Raw genomic sequence first — 19,367 nt, forward strand, 5'->3', positions numbered from 1 at the left:
AAAACGGGTTAAATAAATGGTTCAATCATCATTTTTTAGGCAGTTTGGTGGATGGATTGCCTGGAGAGATGCTTACTACGATTGTAAGAGAGCTTGGAAAAGCCACAACGGGGAGGATAGCATTGAAAATGACTGAATCGGAGCTATCGAAGAAGAGCAACACCACCACGATGTCCGGCGAGAGAGGTTCCCAGCAGGGGATGCTTAGAGGAATATTTTGTTCAACATATACTAACTATTGTTTGCAAATCTCAAAGCTATACCTCATCGAAATGGTTCTAAATTGTTCCAAATTTACAGACGACTTACACTTAACAACTATTTCATTACTTGAACTCCAATGTCTCTGCATTTTCTTACTCTAGTTCCTCTTCTATTGTTGTTACTACTAGGTTTGCTAGTCTTTTCTCCCCCTTCTAGTAGCATTGAGGTACTAAGTGTACAAACCCACTTAACTATTTTGTATTGTCAAATCAAAGCTATTACAACTTATCCAAGCATATAAAATATAACACTTAATAAGTTTATTCTGACCCGTTAAGCATATTACTCCCGCTTAACCACCGGGTTTGCTAGTCTTTTCTTCCTCTTCGAGCATTGAGGTACTAAATATATAAACCTACTGAACCACCGGATTTCTAACTCACAATTTCACATACTTTTTTTTTTTTTTGTAAAATCACACTTTTTCTTCTAAACTTCTTTCTTGTTTGAAAGTCATTTTCTTTAAAAACTCGTTTTAATTTAAAGCATGTAAATCGCATGGTAACATAATTTCATTTTCATAGAATCATGAAAATATTTAAACTTGCAAGGCTCAATATTACAATTAAACATGCTTATATCTATACTTTGGGACCCTTGAAAATCATGAGACTTCCATGTGAAAATCCTATTTGTAAAGTACTAATTAGGCTCGGTTGATCGAGCATCGGCTGAGACCTTACTGAAACTTTATGTCTTGAGCTTAGTCGAGAGCTCTCCAAAACTTTCTATCTTGGACTTGGTCGATTTAGCTTATCCTTTGATTGATTGAGGGGTTCTGGCACCACTCCTATTTTTCAAAATATGCCCCAAAACTCTCATTTTTCACCACTTTTCACACTGACCAATCCTTAGACATCATATACTACGTGTATACTTGGAAAATTTTGATTAAAGCGTTCAAAAGCTCCGACTAACTTTTGGACATTTGAACAAAACCCTCATTTTACAAAGACTTCATTTTTCAATACCATTTTTGTTCTAAAAAAGTTTGTGCAGATGTGTACTCTCCCCACATTGCTAAGTGCAGAAATTAGTCAAGCCCAGATGAAAGAGAGGAGAGATAAAGGTTTACTCTTGTCATGAAAAATAGCAAAGGGGTCATGTTTGCAAAAGGCCTAAGGTCTTTCTGATGGAATACCTTTAATGTACCTTCATTAATAGAGAGCAGGATTTATCATATCTGAAATTTGGCTTCATGATGCTTGTAGTATAACTTGCTGAAACTAAATTGGTGGATTCTTGTCATACTACTGATATATTTAAAAAAAAAAAAAAAAAAAAAAAAAAAAAAAATAGAATACAACATAAAAAAGCATCGTTGTCAACATGCTTACAATACAGAGCCTAATTGCCACCAATGAATTATCGTGACAGATCTATTTAAGAATTCTGAACTACTCTTTCAAAGATCATTATTACCCCACTAATTGAAACGAAATAATAAATTAGGGTAAAAAAAAAGAGGGGGGGTGATGCTGTCTTTTCCTTCCCGAGACACAAGTTCTGACGCGAATGAAGCTGCAACATCAAAAATTTTATGCAGCCTGCATATGTATCTGCTGCAAGTGCAGCAGCAAAGCAATCATCGGAACTCAATCACTTCAACATCGTAACTTATTCACTATAATCATCAGAAACTGCTGAATCTGTGCCTTCTTCATTTCCAATCCTGTTCGCTGTTCCATCAGAGCCCTCACTCATTTCTGCGTCTACCTCTGAATCTTCATCTCCTGCCTCTTCAATGCCATTATCATCTTCAGAAGCATCCACATCTTCGTCACTCGCTTCCACTAGACCCCCTCTCCACCCATTGGAAGCATTAGCAAACCCTATCTCCCAATTTCCTTGATCATATTCCACTGCCTGGGCATTATCATCAGATTCCACCTCTTCTGCGTCAATAATATTATCAGCACCCTCCATATGGAGCATGCTAATTTTTTCATCATCCCAATCCTCACCCACGTTGCTTGGGGATTCACCAATGCTCTTGGGGCTATATGTGTCAGCCCTATGGTTCACCAACCTCTCATTAACAGCCCTCTTTTCTACTCTTCTCCTCCTAACTGTCCGGCGACCCCGTCCACTCCCTTGACCATTTGTTCTCTGTCCTTGCTGTCTTAGTCCATGAATTAAATTTTCATTGCCCCTAACATTTCGCTTGCCAGCATCAGAATTGAAAACACGGACTTTTTTCTGCGACCTTTTACCACGTCCTTGGTCACGACCCCCTCGCCCACGTTTATAGCGGTTTCGGGAGCTTTTCAGTTCAGCACTGTTCTTTTCTATCATGTCTTCAAAATGGTTTAGTTCTGTTAGTTCAACCTCCTTCACATTATTGAGAGGAGCATATCTCGAAGGAAGCTTCTGCAGACAAGACAAGAGAAGTTAGGTGATCACTTCGTTTGCAAGATGGTGAGAGATTTCAGCCACAAATGACATAAATTAAACACATTCTAGGATTTCCACCCTCTACATCCATAAAGATGCAGGGTACTGGGACATTTCGCATAAGTAATTTCTTCCCCTACTTTCTTATATAGGCACGCCTTTAAAAGAAACAAAGAATGAAAAGAATAACAAAAGGAAAAGAACAAAAATAGAACTCACAATAAATTCTCCGACTTCCTTTTCCTCACAAGGCTCTGGTTTCTCCTGCTTCAAATAAATAATGGACGCATCAAGCTCAAAAAGTCTCAGAGCCACAGCTGCAGTGGTTTGTGGTATCCATGGAAGTAGAGGAACCGATTTAGGATCTGCAAAATCATGCAAAGCACTCCCGGACTGAGTACAGGAACCCAACAGTGCCTCTGTTGTTGCAAAGTTTGATGATAGAAAGTCTCGCTTCAACACTCTCTCAAACAGAGTCAATATCTGAAACAAAGGTCGTCTAGTTGAGAAAATCATTGCACCAAAAGAAAGAAAAGGAAGAGTAACAGTAATAAGTAAACATAAAAAATCAATAAGAAAGAAACAGTAGTATGCAACACAAAAAATAGTGACCTGACTACACCTGTGATATGAGCAAAGTGAAGACGTACAATAGTCCCTTTATAAAAGCACATTAAAATAAAGTAAATTTGAAAAGACCAATATACGTGCATATGATTTTCATACATTTGCATACATAAAAACATATACAGAGAGAGCGAGCGAGGGGGAGGAAGACTAATCAATTTCATATTTGAAAGCATTGTCTTCATGAAAGTTTTTTTTTTTTTTTAAAAAAAAAAAAAAAAAAAAAAAAAAAAAAAAAAAAAAAAAATTAAGAATGAGGAATAATGAGTTTTCCATTTTAAAAAACAATATTACATGGTAGTTTGTTTAACCTAAATGTAAAATCAACAATAAATTATCTTTATTCCTTTTCCTTCTCTCTATCATTGAATTTCAGAGTAAAAACAATTTCATATTTTTCCTATAAATTTGCCATCAATTCATGCTTGAACAAAGTCGCAATGTCCATGTATGTGTACTGCTTTTTCAACCAGTCTAAGCTGCATGTATGCCATATGACTTAGCCACAGAATATGTATGCATCTATGAACATATTTTTTTTTTTTATAATTAAGAAGATTTTATTAAAAAGCGTAAGGCGCCCTTAAGTACACCGGGAGTATACACAGGAACCACCAAAGCCAACCCACAAAAGGAAAAAACGCAAACAAACCCACAAGGATCAACCCTAAAACCCGAAACCCACAAGGAGCACCCATAACACCCAGAGCCCAAAAAACAGAAGAAGCCCCCATCAAATACCCAAACCTGCCTCGAAAGCACCCCAACCCAACAAACCCGCAAGAAAACCCGAACAACCCTCCCAAAAAAACACCCACAACCTAAAATACATATGAAAATCAAACCCAAAATACCAAGTAAACCCGAAATACAAGATAGCAAACCCAAAATACAAACCAAACTCGAAATTCAAAGAAAAGCCAAAGCTACAAGGAACAAAAAAAGAAAAAGTAGAGGCGCATGGAGCCACGCGCCGTCAGAGCGACCCGAAAACAGCTGGAAGGACCACCGAAAGAAGAGGAAATTGCCGGAGAAGCCATCAGAGAGGCACGTGTGTGGAGGATGTGGAGGAGAGGTCCAATACTCCGCATATCTAGCACCCAAAAATCAGAAACACGCATGGCCACGCGTAGCAGTGTCGTCAGCGGAGAAGAGCTGGACCACGACGGATAGTCCTCTGGAGAGGCATTTGGACGGCGAGGAGGCCCCAAAACCCATAGATCTACAACCCAAGAAGCGCATGAACCAAAACAACCACCCACAACAGCGCCGTGGCAACCACAGAGATGACGATGTTGGCAAGGACCAGAACAAGCCGGCGAGGTCACGAGCGGGGCGCGAGGGCGCCGAAAAACCCAACCACTGAGAACTACCCCCAACAGAAGAAAACCCCAAAACTAAAAGACCCAAGCGAAGAAGAAAAACTAAGAGAACCTAGACCAGAAAGGAACCGGAAGAGGAGGAGGAGGGAGGGAGGGAGGGACCTTGAATATAGACACTGAATTATATTATACGAGCATGCAACAACAAATGTACCTCAGTGCCTATTTATGATGATTATAGGATGGTTACGTGCTTCCTCATTAAGACAAAAGAGTGGACCTGTGTCTTCCCGACTCTAAGGTATAGATCATGCACCAATTCAATAACAGAGAAAAAAAACCACCCATGCACATCTCAACTGGCAAAAGCAACCTTCAAAAGTGAAAGACAACCCAAACACAATTAAACATGCTTCCACTAACATCAATATCGAAGTGTATTACATCCCTTTGATGGAAATTAATATATAAATCAACAAATAACTCCTTGGTAGAACATTTGCCATGTCCTAACAGATGATACTAATCATCAGGAATTGACAGTGGAAGTGTGCAGGAAAAACTTGGATGCATCAGCAGATTTAGCAGATAAAGTTATATAGGATTCCATCAAAAGTAATGAAGTAACAACGAAACCTGTAGAAGTTCCTCGACAGTCGATGACGTGTTCAGTTTCACACCCCAGGTTCTTCGAAGGTCTTCCATCCAATATGATTGAAGAGCTTCTGGTGGGACAGATACCTGCCAACAAAAAAAAAAATGTAACTGGTTTCCCACGCATCTATCCAGAAGCAAGTTTAGTTCTCTATGGATTGGTACATATATAACTCAAACTACCCCCACAGGATTGAACCCGTGACAACCTTCCACCCTGTACTTAGGGAAGGAGATACCAACTGGTCCAAGGACAATTGGCATAAATGACATGAAAGTCAAGCTTAACCAGAACTACCAATACATGAGATGCCCGGAGCAATCAATATTCAACTATAAAGTTGGGAATTAATGGCTGATTATTTCAACGCAAAAGCTCTTCAAGGTCATTGCTATCTTACCTCAATGAAACTTAATAGAGCCTTGAGCAATCTGATTCCCAGGGGAAGAGGAGATTCTAATAAACGGAAATTCCCACCATCTAACTTCCTTTTCCCTTCACATTGAACTGCATGCTCTGAAAGCTTAAGATCATCATCAAAATTCCGGTGGCAAGACAGGCAGTGGAACTCTTCATAGGAATAAGAACTGAGACAGAAATCACAAACGCCCAACAGAGGTCCACACCTCTTTTTTCCATACTTCATTGCACATAATGTCAACAAATTAAAGCACTCTTTCCACATCCACTTTTGAAAATCTTGATACCTATTCAGGGCAGCCTTCTTCTCAGCTTCATTTCTCCCAAGCTCAATCCGGAAAGAAGATGAGGTCTCCAATAAATCCGAACTTAAACCACATATGGTACTGCTAGGACTGTCAAAAGCAACAGGGCAATCTGGACTAGAATTCATTTCATCAGCTTCGTTTTTAACCCTGATTCCACTTTGGTCTACTGTGTTAGCACACTGCACATTCCTCCCAAGATTTTGTTTAAAGGAGGTCTCAGTCCTTTGCAACATCAAGCGCAAATGGGATTCCCTAATCCCACGTGCATCCAAAGACATCAAAAGAGCATCAAAGGCCTACACAAAATGAATTAAAAAGAATTATAACCCTTAAATAGATGTAAAGTACGATCACAAACAATAATGTGTACCAAAAAAACTAAGAAAGAATTTGACTAAAAGGAACCTTTTATGTTAATATCAGTGAAAGGATTGAATAAACTTAAGTACCCAATAAATTATCTATACTGTCATAGATGACCTGAAAAGATCAGGCTTCTAGAGAAAATCAAGATTAATCTTGGTAAAAAAAAATCAACAGTTAATTGAACCAGTAAATTGACATCTAAAAGACAATTATCCACTGGAAGTAAGCAAACAAAAACCCAAGACAATCTATCATTCAATTAAAGCAAGCAAGGCAGGCCGTCACTATGGTTAGATGCAAGGCATAAAGTCCCAAGAACCTTAGACAGTCTCATAAGCACCATAGCCAACAGGCCAATCTTCAGTACCCACCTTATGCCCTAGAAGCAAAGACAAGCCCTTTTGTTTTGGCTTCCACATTATTTTGAGTGGCTGAAGGGGTCAATGACAATTATTTCGAATATATGAACACAGGGCAACCAAGTAACAGTCAAGGACATTTGCCAATATTCTTCCAGCTCAAAGAAGAAAGAGAAACTTCTTGCAAATCATTAGATACATGACTAAATATTCCATTAATAAAGATAACATTCATAATGGTATAGGAGTCACACATGGCTGGGAATGGAGGAAAGCCCTCAAAAAGGAAGAGTTTCCGTACCTGTGAGAGGATAGACTCAATAAAAAAATAATAATAAAAAAAAAAAAAAGAACAAAGAAAAAAAAAAGATTCAAGCTAAAGTAATCTGTTAGCTGCTATCAAAAAGTTGTGGAAAGAAAAGCCCAGACTAAAGGGAGGTTTACTTAAATCAAGCATATACTCATGCAGGGGGTGATCAAGAGGTAAGCTTCCTTGCAATACTGGGTAGGCCAAAATTCATCACTCAAAATTCAAAAACATGTTTAAGCTAAATCTTACAACCACCCAACTCCCCCCCCCACCCCCTTAAAACACACATACACAACCAAAAGAAAAGGAAAAAGAAAACCTAAACTCTAAGATTCAAGTCATATATGATCAGGGAAACAGAAAAATAATAACCCTAAAGTCCATTTACCTCTTCAGAATCAATAAGCCTCCAGTTGCCATCCTGCAATTCGATAAAGATCCTGCCAGAACCAGGATCACTGCTAGAAGCAGATGCAACAAACTGCCAGTATCGATTCCGTCTACGATCTTGTCCAAGAGGCAAGGACCTGTATATATACATCTCTTCAGCTCTGTGCGCAATATAAGATTTCAATTGCGAGCGTGACCTTTTTGAAGCATATCCAAGTTGCTGAACAAGAAAATTATCTGGACCCGTGGAGAAATCTTGAGCAACAGAGGTCCTTTCGGTAGGCATAATGTTGAGGTGATCCTGAATGCTCTGTGAACCAAGTAGGTTTTGGTTTTCAGCAGTACTCGGGGATGCCTCATTTTGATCATCAACATTAAGCAATGGGCTTTGGCTGCCCCCAACTGCAGTACTTGTAGGTTGTGTTTCAGCTTTGCTCCCCACAAAAGACGACCCAAAATCTGATTTACTCATAATCTCTTCTTTCAATCGACTTTTATCTAGCTGTGCTTCTGCCCACATTTGTTTCTTAAGAGCATTTGCTGCTTCCATACGATCCTGTAAAACTTTTGATGTCAAATTCAAGACAAACAAAAGCACAGATTTTTCTAAACATAGAAATTAGTTCCAGACAAAAAAAGTGGCAAGACATGTATACCTCAAGTACACCACGAATAGAGTTTCCTTCATTTGCAACACCAATCAAGGCAACAAGGGCATTAAGACGCTCCTCTACACTCAGATCAGAATATTCTCCTTCTGTAAGTCCTTGAATCCATGAGTCACCTGACTTGCTTTCATCAATCTCCATATTTTCTTGATCAAGATTATTGGCACTGATATCTTCACCAGCAACATATTGCGCAGTGGCAATGCTCGGACAAATTTCATCTTTCGAACTGCTCAAGGGGATGGATGAAAAATCTTTCTCCAACTCATTTTGCAGATTGAGTGCAACATTATTGCATATATTTTGATTCCCACTTCCTAAGCAAGCTTCTCCTTCACTGTAGGGAATGGATGTTTTGTTTCCAATTGAAGGAGTAGCAAAATCATCTACTTCAGGATCCTCATCAACATCATCAGATTCAGAGTCTTCATCTCTTTCGACATCCTCGGCATCTTCTCTTTCAACATCCTCAGCATCTTCTCTTTCAACATCCTCAGCATCTTCTTCAGCTAAAAACCCATTTTCAAATATCTGAATTTTCTTTCTGGCAGCTGAAAGTATTGCCTCAGCATCAGCAGGATCCTTCCTGTAAGCAGCACGCACACGATATGTTGAAGGAGCTATTCTTTCGAAAAGCTTAGCATCCCTCGTCAAAGCAACAGAAATTGAAGCCTCCGGTGTCTTGCTCGTTGTCAGGTCCCGAAGTCCAGATTTCTAGCGGTATACAAATATATCAGTAAAAATCATTAAATTAAAAGAATTAAATCTCTCTCCCTCACCCTCTCTCTCTCTCTCTCTCTCTCTCTCTACCAACCCTAGAAGTCTAGAATTGTGAATCTGGGCCTTTATCATACATACACACAAAGCAAATGGACAACAGGGAGAGGGCCAGTAACAAAAAGCTTAAGTTGAAAACAATTTAAACTCACCTGAATCTTGTCTGCAAGTTCTAATACCGTTAATCCCTTGCTTCCCTCTAGTGAAAGAACATGAAAAGCTGCAAATTTGACAGTTCCAGGAGTCAAGCGATGCCTAGATCTTCGCGGAAGTAATAAACCTTTTTCTTGCATTATCACAAATGCATTTTCAGCTGCTGAACCATTACGGAGAGTAGAAATTAGATCTTCACAACCTTTACCCTGCAATCACATATAAATCTTGTGTCATTTAATAGAAGTAACACACTACGACAAGAATAATAAAAGGCCCTGAACTTCCACATCTGAACACACCCAACTGCTCAAGCAGATAATAAACAGTGACAGAAAACTTCAGATCACTCTAACTTCAACATGAAATTGATAAGAAACCACTATATTGGACAAGTGTCTACATAATAATACGCATGTGTATTCTTGATCCTTTTTCTTTTTATGTTTGAATGCCTCTCTTGTGTACTTCCTGTTTATTTGTGCTGCACCCTTTCGCTTTTTATAAAATTTCGATTTCTTATCAAAATAATAATAATAATATGCCTACAAACTTGATCAGGTGAATATTCTGGTAAGCAAAATCTTAATGTGTGCTTCTCCCTACAACAATAGGAGTAGTTATGTTGTTTAATGGTGCTCCAAATAAGTATCAGATTCAGTAAAGATTCAGCACTTGACAATCCTCTAGCCCAAATTCCATACCAAGTTACCAAGAAATAAACTCAATTCCATACCTCTTTCCACCATTTTTACCAAGTTCACCTTAGACAATGCATAAACATCTTTATAACATCGCTAAGCAGATCACAAATCTCTCTTTGATAAGTAAGAGTTCTATTTACAAAACCAAAAGGGAAACAACCCAAGTATCAACCAAAAAAATTATCAAGCACTAAGACAATAGGAGTAGTTATGTTGTTTAATGGTGCTCCAAATAAGTATCAGATTCAGTAAAGATTCAGCACTTGACAATCCTCAAGCCCAAATTCCATACCAAGTTACCAAGAAATAAACTCAATTCCATACCTCTTTTCACCATTTTTACCAAGTTCACCTTAGACAACGCATAAACATCTTTATAACATCACTAAGCAGATCACAAATCTCTCTTTGATAAGTAAGAGTTCTATTTACAAAACCAAAAGGGAAACAACCCAAGTATCAACCAAAAAAATTATCAAGCACTAAGACTAGCAATAAAACAAAGCTATGAAATCAATTTATAGTGGATTTTCGGAGTCAAAATCGTCTTTGGGCTTGATTTTTGGCTGGGGAGATAGATTCCACTGGAACATCTATTCCCTGAGCTTTCTCAAATTGCAGTGGATGGAGACGCATCTACAGCAGAATTAGAGCTGTTGGCTAGTGGAGTTGTTGTCTTTGCACTTTTGTTTGCTTTGGCACAAACAAAATGCAAAGACACTCGAGGACATTGAACTCTCAGTGATGGAGTAGAAGATGCTTTTGAGATCATTGTTTGACTAGAGATCAAAAGAGACAGTTGCTTGATTAGCTGACAGCTACAGATAGCAATCTTCTTCATTGTTTGTGGAAGAAGACCTTTCTAATTTTTTATCTAAATTGTTATATATATATATATATATATATATATATCGTGCACTCATTGTCCATGCTATTCTTTCAATAATTTATATTCTTTATCAGTGTGTCTATATATAAGAAAAAGATACAAAATCAAGAATGAACTGGAAAAAGCAGATGCGTTCCCTGCTAGTGATAAATTATAACAAATCTGATAGGTTCTTTTGAAATTAAAATTCAGCTATACAAAATAAGGACATCTTCTGAAACTGCCAAATCAGATCAGAAAGTAGATGATTTCCTCGAACATGAATCTATAGTTAGGACTCCCCTAAGCTTTATTTCATATTTCAGTAATGGAGCATAATTAAGATCAACCGAGGATTATGACTACAGCATAATGGTAATATATAGCACTTAATGCAGTTGCTCTTTTCTTTTCTTACTTTTTCCTTTTTTGATATTAATGCATACTACATGTGAAATCATGACGTATAATCCATTACATATATTTCTATGAGTAACAAACTAGAATTTAAATCCGAAGCAGAAAGGAAAAAGCCAAAAGAAAAATAGGACAAAATGGGAACCTCATCATTCTCATGCAGGTATGACCATGCAATACTCCTTTTCTTCAACTGTGGCCCAAATCCAGCAGAAAGTGCTAATTGCCGAAATATTTCAGGCCAGGTCAGTGGATTTAAGTGCCGCTGCCAATTCCGTATATCAAAGCCCCATGCATATGCCTAATACAGAAATGGCATAAAAAAAAAGGTTCTGCAACAATGAGGAAAAAGTAGTATGGCAAAAATAAAAAACATATTGTTACCCCTTCAACAATATGTGGATGTCCACCTCCCGGATTAGCAGCACCGTTTTGATTCATTCCTAATCCAGAAGAAGGTGTTCTTGCAACATCTTCAATATCTTTTATTATCAACTTAAGAATAGCAACATGTATCTCCCCCAACAACCTTGAATCCTGATAGAAAAATTATATGAATACAATCAAGCAAAAAGCAGTTGCAGAAGATTGATTAAGAGTGGAATTTGAAAGCAAAGACCTCATGAATGACTCACATAGTCATGGAAAGCTTGAACAAACTCATCAAGAGTAAACGGCCATAACTTGAGAACATCAGCAAAAGTAATTAAAAATCTCCAGACCTGAAGACAACCAGATATTCAGACAAAATCAGAGGCATTAATTTTATCTATTAGCAAAACTTCTCTCAAGAAAAGCAACACACACATAACAAATATAGGGGAGAGCAGTACATTCATATCTGCTACTCAGTATGACATAAACATAGAAGCAAATTGTTATCATAAAGCCACTAACTTCCACAATGATGATGAAAGCATATAAACAACATTATTATTTAGAATTGGGTTTATTCTTAAAGCAGCAAAATGGCAATATTCAATATAAACCAAAAGCACAGACATAACCTTTTGTTCAATTAGTTACAAACTGTAGTGTGAACACAGAATATAGAGTTATGATCCCTCTTGCAACTATATAATGTCATAATTTGTGTACCACTACAATCTTTCCACATCTAAAATGGAATGAAAATGACCAGAGGACATACCATCAGAAGGTTGCCAATATTCTCCTCTGAATTGATCCAGGGTTGAACCACAAATGGTTTTTTCAATTTCACAGACTTGGGTGGGAAATCACTCAAAGAACCTACAACACAAAACTTGTGTGTGAGCTGCTGAGAAAAATTTAGGAGTAACTACAACAGATAAGAACACAAGGCAAACCAAATTATAAGAAAATGGCAACCTCATTAGCAGAAGAATTAATCATATGATATTAAAGGACATTATCAAAACATTTGGGATGTGTTTAAATAGAATTTCAACATTACAAAAGGATTTGAAATTCAGAAATTCCACTTTATTCACTCGAATGCAAAAGTTAAAGGTGATAAGGGCAAGAATAGTTTACTTGTGAAACCAGAGTTAAGGTAAACATGAGCCCAACCCTTACTTCAGATTAAATCTAAAACCTAATCAAAACTACATGAGAAGACAGGAAGACATAAGACATTACAAGTGGTTTAGGTCTAGATGTTCGCCAGCTAAGATGGGAAGTATTTACAGAAACCGGAGCATTGAAGTGAACGTTGCTCCAGAACTATTCTCCTTTTGCTATGCTCTAGGAAGATTATACTAAAAACTACAACTTTTTATAAGGAAAGATTCAGATACTCTAATAATTGTAGCAGAATCCAATTCTGCTTATTTTACCAGACCTCGTCTTCAAATATCTTTGAAGGGGAAAATGCTGTATAATTTGATTGGGAGAAAGTTATTTTTACAGTGAGATTTTCATAATCTGGGAGCCAAACTAACATGAATAAGAAAAGCTAGTATCTCAGTATCTTTTCTTTTCCTCAGCATTCTAAAAGACCAGATTAAGGCTTAGCAAAAAGCAGTCAGGTAAATGCTTGAAGACTGAACCAAAAGTTCTTAATGGAATGCCTACCTCTGAATGATTCAAGATTTTGCAAACTGTCATGATCAAGATTAATCATAGAGGATAAACCCTTGCTTGCAGCAGCTAGTTCCATCAGTTCCAGCTGTTCATCCTCAATAAGCTCCATAGATTCTCTAGCTATTCTTCGTGCAGTAGCCTTCTCAATGGCAGCTTTGCGTCTTACTGCTTCTTTCTCTTTGCGGAGCTCTTCTTTTTGCCTTCTTTTCTCAGCCTTTTAGGATAACCAGAGAGGGGAAAGCGGGAAGGGAAAGATAGAAGGGGAAGACAGGGGGTGGAATTGGTCACTTGTCCCAGAAAATCAAGAGGTTAGCTCCAAAGAACTCACATTACAGAAACTTACTCTTAAATATTCTCTCTGCAAAAATTTTTCCCTTCGTTCAATTTCGCGTCTTTGCTCACGCTTTGATCTCTCCTCTTCTCGCTGCTTTTCACGCATAAGCCTCTCTTCTTCCTTCTTTCTTTCCCGGTCTTGTTTTTCCATTTCTTTCCTCATTCTTTCTTCACTCTAATAAAACAAGGTTCATAATATTAGTTTAAAAAGAGGCTATTTACCTTCTGGGAAGGGCACAACAGGTTAACTTCAGAGAACAAAGATTCATGACTGATAAGTTCAAACCTTTCGCCTCAGAATATCTTGTTTCTCAAGCTCTTTCCTCATCCGAATCTCATGTGCTTCAACATCTCTTGCAACACTAGCATCTTCACTCTAAATGAGGAAACAAAAAATATAAAATAATCCTTGATAAAGACCCAGAAAAAAAAAAACTATTTGAATTAGTTTGACTGGTTTAGGATACCTTGCGTTTTCTCTCCTTCCTTACAATAGCATCATTCTGAAAGATTTGCCCATCAGATGCTACGTATGAATCTTCTGGTCCAACAATTGGATGGTCACTAAACTGAGAATTAATTCTAACATTTGTAAGGGAATCCCTTTCTGGGACTCGGTCATCATCCCTGGGAGGTGATGATAAGGCATGTCCCTGCCTGTCTTGCTGAGACAAAAGGCGAACACGAGATATGTGACCTTGGACACCATGAACCCTGGGCAATTGTTCATTTCCAAGCACAAAAGATGAAGTTCTGGCAGTTGGACCATCAGCCATTGAGTCATGAAAATGAGATTGGGCAACTTGTCCAAATGCATCAGATCTAATACCAGGCTGGTCTGGAAGAAATGGATATTCATGAAGCACCCTTGCATTAGCCTGGATGAATTTCATTCAACTTCAAGTTAATCCATAAGAATAGGCAGTACAAAAGTATATTCTTCCAACAAGACAATTTTCAGTTAAAAATACAAGGGTTAAATACACTTAAGCCCCTTGAACTACCAGCCATTTTCAAAAAAGCATCACGTACTGACAAGAGTGACACTTGGATATATCAAACTACCATTTTGTTGTAATTAAGCAACTTTTCTGTCACTCTTCCAAAAAATACCCCTATTTTCTTAAAAAAACTAAACTAAAAAATCAAAATTTCATGCAAATTCTTTCTATACTAATCGAACCTTACTCTTATGTATTTTAGTATTTAATAAAAATTTAAATTGTTTTGCGTAAATTCAATTATTTGTTTAAAGAAAATAGGGGTATTTTTGGAATAATGACAGAAAAGTGGCTTAGATGCAACAAAATTGTAGTTTGATGTATCTTAGTGTCATGCCTGTCAGTTCGTGGGGCTCTTTTGAAAACGGTTGTTAGTTCAGGGAGCTTAAGTGTATTTAACCCAAAATACAAACATCAAATAAAGACAAGCTACCATCAGTAAAATGATTTAAATATGGATATATTAAGATAAAAAATTCTTATTTTGATAGAGGAAAAAAAATGAAAAGGAGAAAAAAAAAAAAGGAGCAAAGCATAAAAGCAAGATACTTTGCACTTGGCCATAGTATTAGGAAACAGATATGTTTGCTCTTTTAATTTCAGGCAATCAAATTTTCTATTTAGCTTGGGATTTCTTATAGTGGAAAAGCTTATAGCAGACTGTACAAGAAACAAGAACCCACAAAAATAGTTTCTTCATGTAAACAAATTCAAAATACTAAAAACTTGGAAATTGAGGAGAAAAAATGGAGGTATAGTACTTAGATGACCCAGACATATATAACACATAATGAAGAATCAAGATTTATAACAGAAAAGGAAACACCACGAATGATTTATGATGTTTCTAGCTTTCATGATTTTCTTTATCTTGTTTCTTCTAATCGTTAGGTGTTTCTTTGTATTACGTCTTGTGTACTTGGGTTGTGTCTTTTAATGAATTTCAATTAATTATAAAAAAATAAATAAATAAATAAAACTCACTGTGCATGCCAAAGTGATGAAGTATGCTGTGCATTTAACACAAATTTAATTGAAGAATTCAGAGACGAACTTTAAATGATTTGACATCACGTTGCTCATATAATTTGCCCTCATAAGGATGTCCTGGCCGCTTCTGCTGCTCTGGAACTGCTGCTTCACATGCAATACCAAAGGTTTAGCAGGAAAACAACTTACAAACTGGAACACACATAATATGTTGTAAGTAACGATTTGCCAGCAAGGCATGCCATAGAGGACAACAAAGTGTGGCAAGTCTGCTCTATAAACAAAGAAGGCAAGCAATAGCCAGATGAGATAATGCCCCGCAGACATCATTGTCAAATACTAATAAAATGTAGAAGGAAACAAAGATCTAGATTCTAAAGTCATTTGAGCAAATAAAAAGTATTACGATGATCGACCGTCAAAAATCATCATTTCACTTCCCTGATCAAAGTAAACAAAATTCTTTTCTGATTAGTAAGTTACGCACAAACCTAGTGGGTCTTGAACCCACGACTAGACCCTCCACCCATTCTTATGAAGAGAAGAGGTATCATTTCACTTCCCTGATCAAAACACACAAAATTCTTTTCTGATTAGTAAGTTAAGGCACAAACCTAGTGGGTCTTGAACCCATGACCTGACCCTCCACCCATTCTTATGAAGAGAAGAAGTATCATTTCAGCCCGACCTTACCCTATGAAAACCAGGAGCTATTATTTCATGAGCAGTCAAATCGACTGAACTCCACTCAACTCACTAAGCCTACCCATTAAATTGAAGTCAACATCACACAAGCATAAACCACAAAAAGCATGGACTATTTCACATAAAGAGCATATTTAGGTTAAAAAAAAAATACTCCATTTGCTAATCTACAATAAGTTTTTTTTTTTTTTGATAAGTAAAAAATTAATATAACAAGAAAGTTTCTTATCAAAAATTAATATAACAAGAAAGTCTTCAAAATTAATATGTTCTAAGTAATTAAAAGTGCAAAAGTAATCTACAACAGGCCCAAAAGTACTGCAATCCACAACAACAATTCAAATATTTCACTTTTTTTAAAAACAATTATGTTCAGTAGAATTTCAGATTTTTCCACTATCTCCATCACTTATCAGCTAAGAAATATTGAGGGCTCGTCTTTCCTACACAATTGGCATATGTATATAGAATCTTTAAAGGGCAGGAATTAACAGCTAGTTAACCCTGCTAAAAGCAAAAGCCAAGCAAGTGCCTTCGGATTGTATACAAATAAATATGATAACTGATAAGAAGCACTAGAATGCCATGAAAAAAAACAAAAAAAGGCCGTGTCAGAAGACACTATATAAGTGCATGGACCAACTCAACATCAGTCGGCTCCATGAGAAAGGTCTATGCATGTTTGTAGTCAGCTTAATTTAGGTTACAGAGGAAGTTATACTTTCACTTATCAGACTTTAGAGAAATGAATATAAAACACAAAGATAGTTGAAAAGGACAGGTACATGAATTAACCAGACATCTTCAAACACCAAGTTATTTGCTAAATTGCGGAACTGAAATTTGACATATTATACACAATGCCAATGTCACCAGTGCATATTCAGTAATAAACATAAAGACTATACATTATACAATGCTAGATACTAAGCATTCTTGGATCGAGTAGTATAAAATAATATCCCACAAGAGATCAAATTCAGTAACAAAACACGTCAGCTATACCTATAAGTGCCCCAAATGCATCCGGCGGCAAGGGATCAAACTCAATCCCAAGAATCGGCCCATCTTCCCTCAATGGCTCCCCCAACTGCGCCTCCACACAGGCAATGGCTCTGAGCTCCAATACCGACTGCGGTGACTCGTAATACCTCCTCACCATTGGCACATCATCCACCGCATTCCTTGTCCCCACATTCCGAAACTCCAAACGGCCTAACGGGCTCGAACCCGACCCCGACCCCGACCCGTAGTCACTACCCGGCTCACCTGCTCTCAACTCATCCACAGGAGACTCCGGCAAAGCCACCGCCGCCGTTTTACGCGGCCTCTTTGCCGGAACATCCTTCTTGTCCTTCAACCTCCTGTGACAAAACCACATCTGCAATTGGCGATCCGATAGCCCCAATTTCTCCGACAGCTGTAGCCTCGTTGCCTCCGACGGGTACGTCTCCACTGAATCAAAAGCACAAAAATCACAAAAAAAATAATAAAAAATCAACAAATTAAGCAAAAATTACAAAACAAAATTCAAACAAATTAAACAAAAATAGAAAACAAAAAAATCAATGAATTTAACCCCCCCCCCCCCCCCCCTCCCAAAAAAAAAAAAATTAATAATAATAATAATAATAACAAATTGAACCAAACTTAAACACCATCATCTAAGAACAAACATAAACACACAGAAAAATAATAAATAAATAAAACAAACAAACAGCAAGCGGTACGTACTGGCATAGGCTTTCTCGAGGGTTTCTAGCTGAAAGGGGGTCTTCATCTGGCGCTTGGGCTTGCTTTGCCCTTCACTGGAATTACCGAATTTGCTATTGCTATTGTTATTATTGTGATCATTGCTCTGGTTCCGATCTTCTCCTTCCGACGCGGCCTCCATGGAAGACGACGATCGAGATCGCAGAGCGACAGCCCCCTTCGAAACCCTAGAAATTTCAGGGATCCAAAAAGAACTCCCAAGACCTCCAAACCCAAACAACACGATTATTTTATCTCTCTCCAAAACTCTTTCCCAAGACTGAATACGTAAAAGTCAAGGCAGCGAATAGCCCAAGAATTATCATCATCGAATATCAAATAAAAATCCCACCAATAATAAATGTCAAATGGATTGATAAGAAAGAATAAGAAGAAGAATAATAATAAAAGAACAAACGAAAAATAGGTAAAGGCAAAATCACAACAGTCCCTTCTCCATACTCTAATTCCACCTTCCATAATTCCTTTTTTTTTTTTTTTTTTTAATTTTCTTTTCTTTTCTTTCTTTTTAATGAACGGTGTTTTTGCGTCAAACTAGGCCTTAACGTGGGCTACAAAACAAAAATCAACGAGTGAACTGTCTCTGTTTAATTTTGATGAACCTTTTTTATTGGTTCTTTTTCTTTTTTTTCTTTTTTTCAATTTTCTTGTTGAGTGCTTGTTGTTACTTACGGGGGTCATGCCGTTTCGGTTCTAAAATTTGTTTTGTGGTTTGGGTTGGTTGGGATCGTTGGGGTGAGACGATCCGATCGAGTTGGTGTTTGTGGTTTGTGTTGTTGTGGGCCCCGGTATTCGTTTTGCGGCTTACCCGATTATAAAGGGCTGCTTTCTTAGCTTGTGGACTGGGCTTCTGAAGGCCCAATAAATGGTCTCCAATTTCAAGTAAGGCCCAAAAAAAAAAGGCAAATTTTATGTTTTATAGTGCATTATATAACGATAAATGTTAATTTTTACGCTCTTTATTACATTTGTACTAGTTTATGTGGCTTGTTTTAAATGAATTTTCATGACAGCCACTAAAATATATTTAAAATACGTCATGTCAATTAATATAAAATGAGAATAATAAATACGTGTAAAAAATAACATTACTCTTATTTAATTAATCAATCAAAATGAAAATATAACATTTCCATTCTATTCCAAGGTATAATGACAAATCTCAAGTAATTAGACTTATCTTTATAAAAATTATAATCATCTCTATTCATAAAAGGGTCATTTATAATTTATCCAAAAAATCCAATCATCAATTTTATGCTTACAAACATATAAATAATAGAAAAACAATATCACCTCCAGGCTCCAATTCAAGATAAATGGCTCTACAAGTTGTTACCATTGACCTTTTCATAGCTTTAATTAGGAAAATCCAGAATGTATTTCTCTTAACGAGTAATGACAAAGTTTTTGGCCAAATTAGACAAAAGTACTCTTGAAAAAAGGGGATAAAACTCAATTTCATTTTTCAATAACAAATAAAAATGTCATTAAGCTAT

General features: G+C 37.1%; 1 protein-coding gene across 4 annotated transcripts; it reads right to left on the reverse strand.

Moving 5' to 3' along the window:
- Positions 1-1,550: 1,550 nt before the first annotated feature.
- Positions 1,551-18,352, reverse strand: LOC133869457 (homeobox-DDT domain protein RLT1). 4 transcript variants are annotated; one of them, XM_062306461.1, is made up of 18 exons: positions 17,830-18,352; positions 17,101-17,550; positions 15,455-15,537; positions 13,867-14,277; positions 13,686-13,775; positions 13,410-13,574; positions 13,058-13,280; positions 12,153-12,253; positions 11,638-11,724; positions 11,387-11,539; positions 11,148-11,303; positions 9,013-9,222; positions 8,072-8,797; positions 7,414-7,971; positions 5,663-6,286; positions 5,244-5,348; positions 2,878-3,141; positions 1,551-2,631 (listed from the first exon to the last, which is right to left on the reverse strand). In XM_062306461.1, the coding sequence occupies exons 1-18, from the start codon at positions 17,987-17,989 to the stop codon at positions 1,882-1,884; spliced, it is 5,316 nt and encodes a 1,771-aa protein (XP_062162445.1). In that variant the 5' UTR covers positions 17,990-18,352; the 3' UTR covers positions 1,551-1,881. The 4 variants fall into 4 exon arrangements, with proteins under 4 accessions (XP_062162445.1, XP_062162446.1, XP_062162444.1 ...); XM_062306462.1 differs by having other exon boundaries at positions 1,551-2,634; positions 15,455-15,531; positions 17,830-18,351; XM_062306460.1 differs by having other exon boundaries at positions 1,551-2,634; positions 15,455-15,534; positions 17,830-18,351.
- Positions 18,353-19,367: the final 1,015 nt, after the last annotated feature.

Source organism: Alnus glutinosa, chromosome 5 (assembly GCF_958979055.1).
Source record: "Alnus glutinosa chromosome 5, dhAlnGlut1.1, whole genome shotgun sequence".
Classification (NCBI taxonomy): domain Eukaryota; kingdom Viridiplantae; phylum Streptophyta; class Magnoliopsida; order Fagales; family Betulaceae; genus Alnus; species Alnus glutinosa.

What these genes read in the sequence shown, in the direction of transcription:
- LOC133869457 (XM_062306459.1), bottom strand. Translation starts at nt 17,989, where the DNA reads ATGGAGGCCGCGTCGGAAGGAGAAGATCGGAACCAGAGCAATGATCAC. An exon ending in AACTTGCAGACAAGATTCAG is followed by an intron (nt 8,798 to 9,012) that starts GTGAGTTTAAAT and finishes GTATACCGCTAG; the next exon opens with AAATCTGGACTTCGGGACCT. An exon ending in CTGTCGAGGAACTTCTACAG is followed by an intron (nt 3,142 to 5,243) that starts GTTTCGTTGTTA and finishes CCTTTGTTTCAG; the next exon opens with ATATTGACTCTGTTTGAGAG.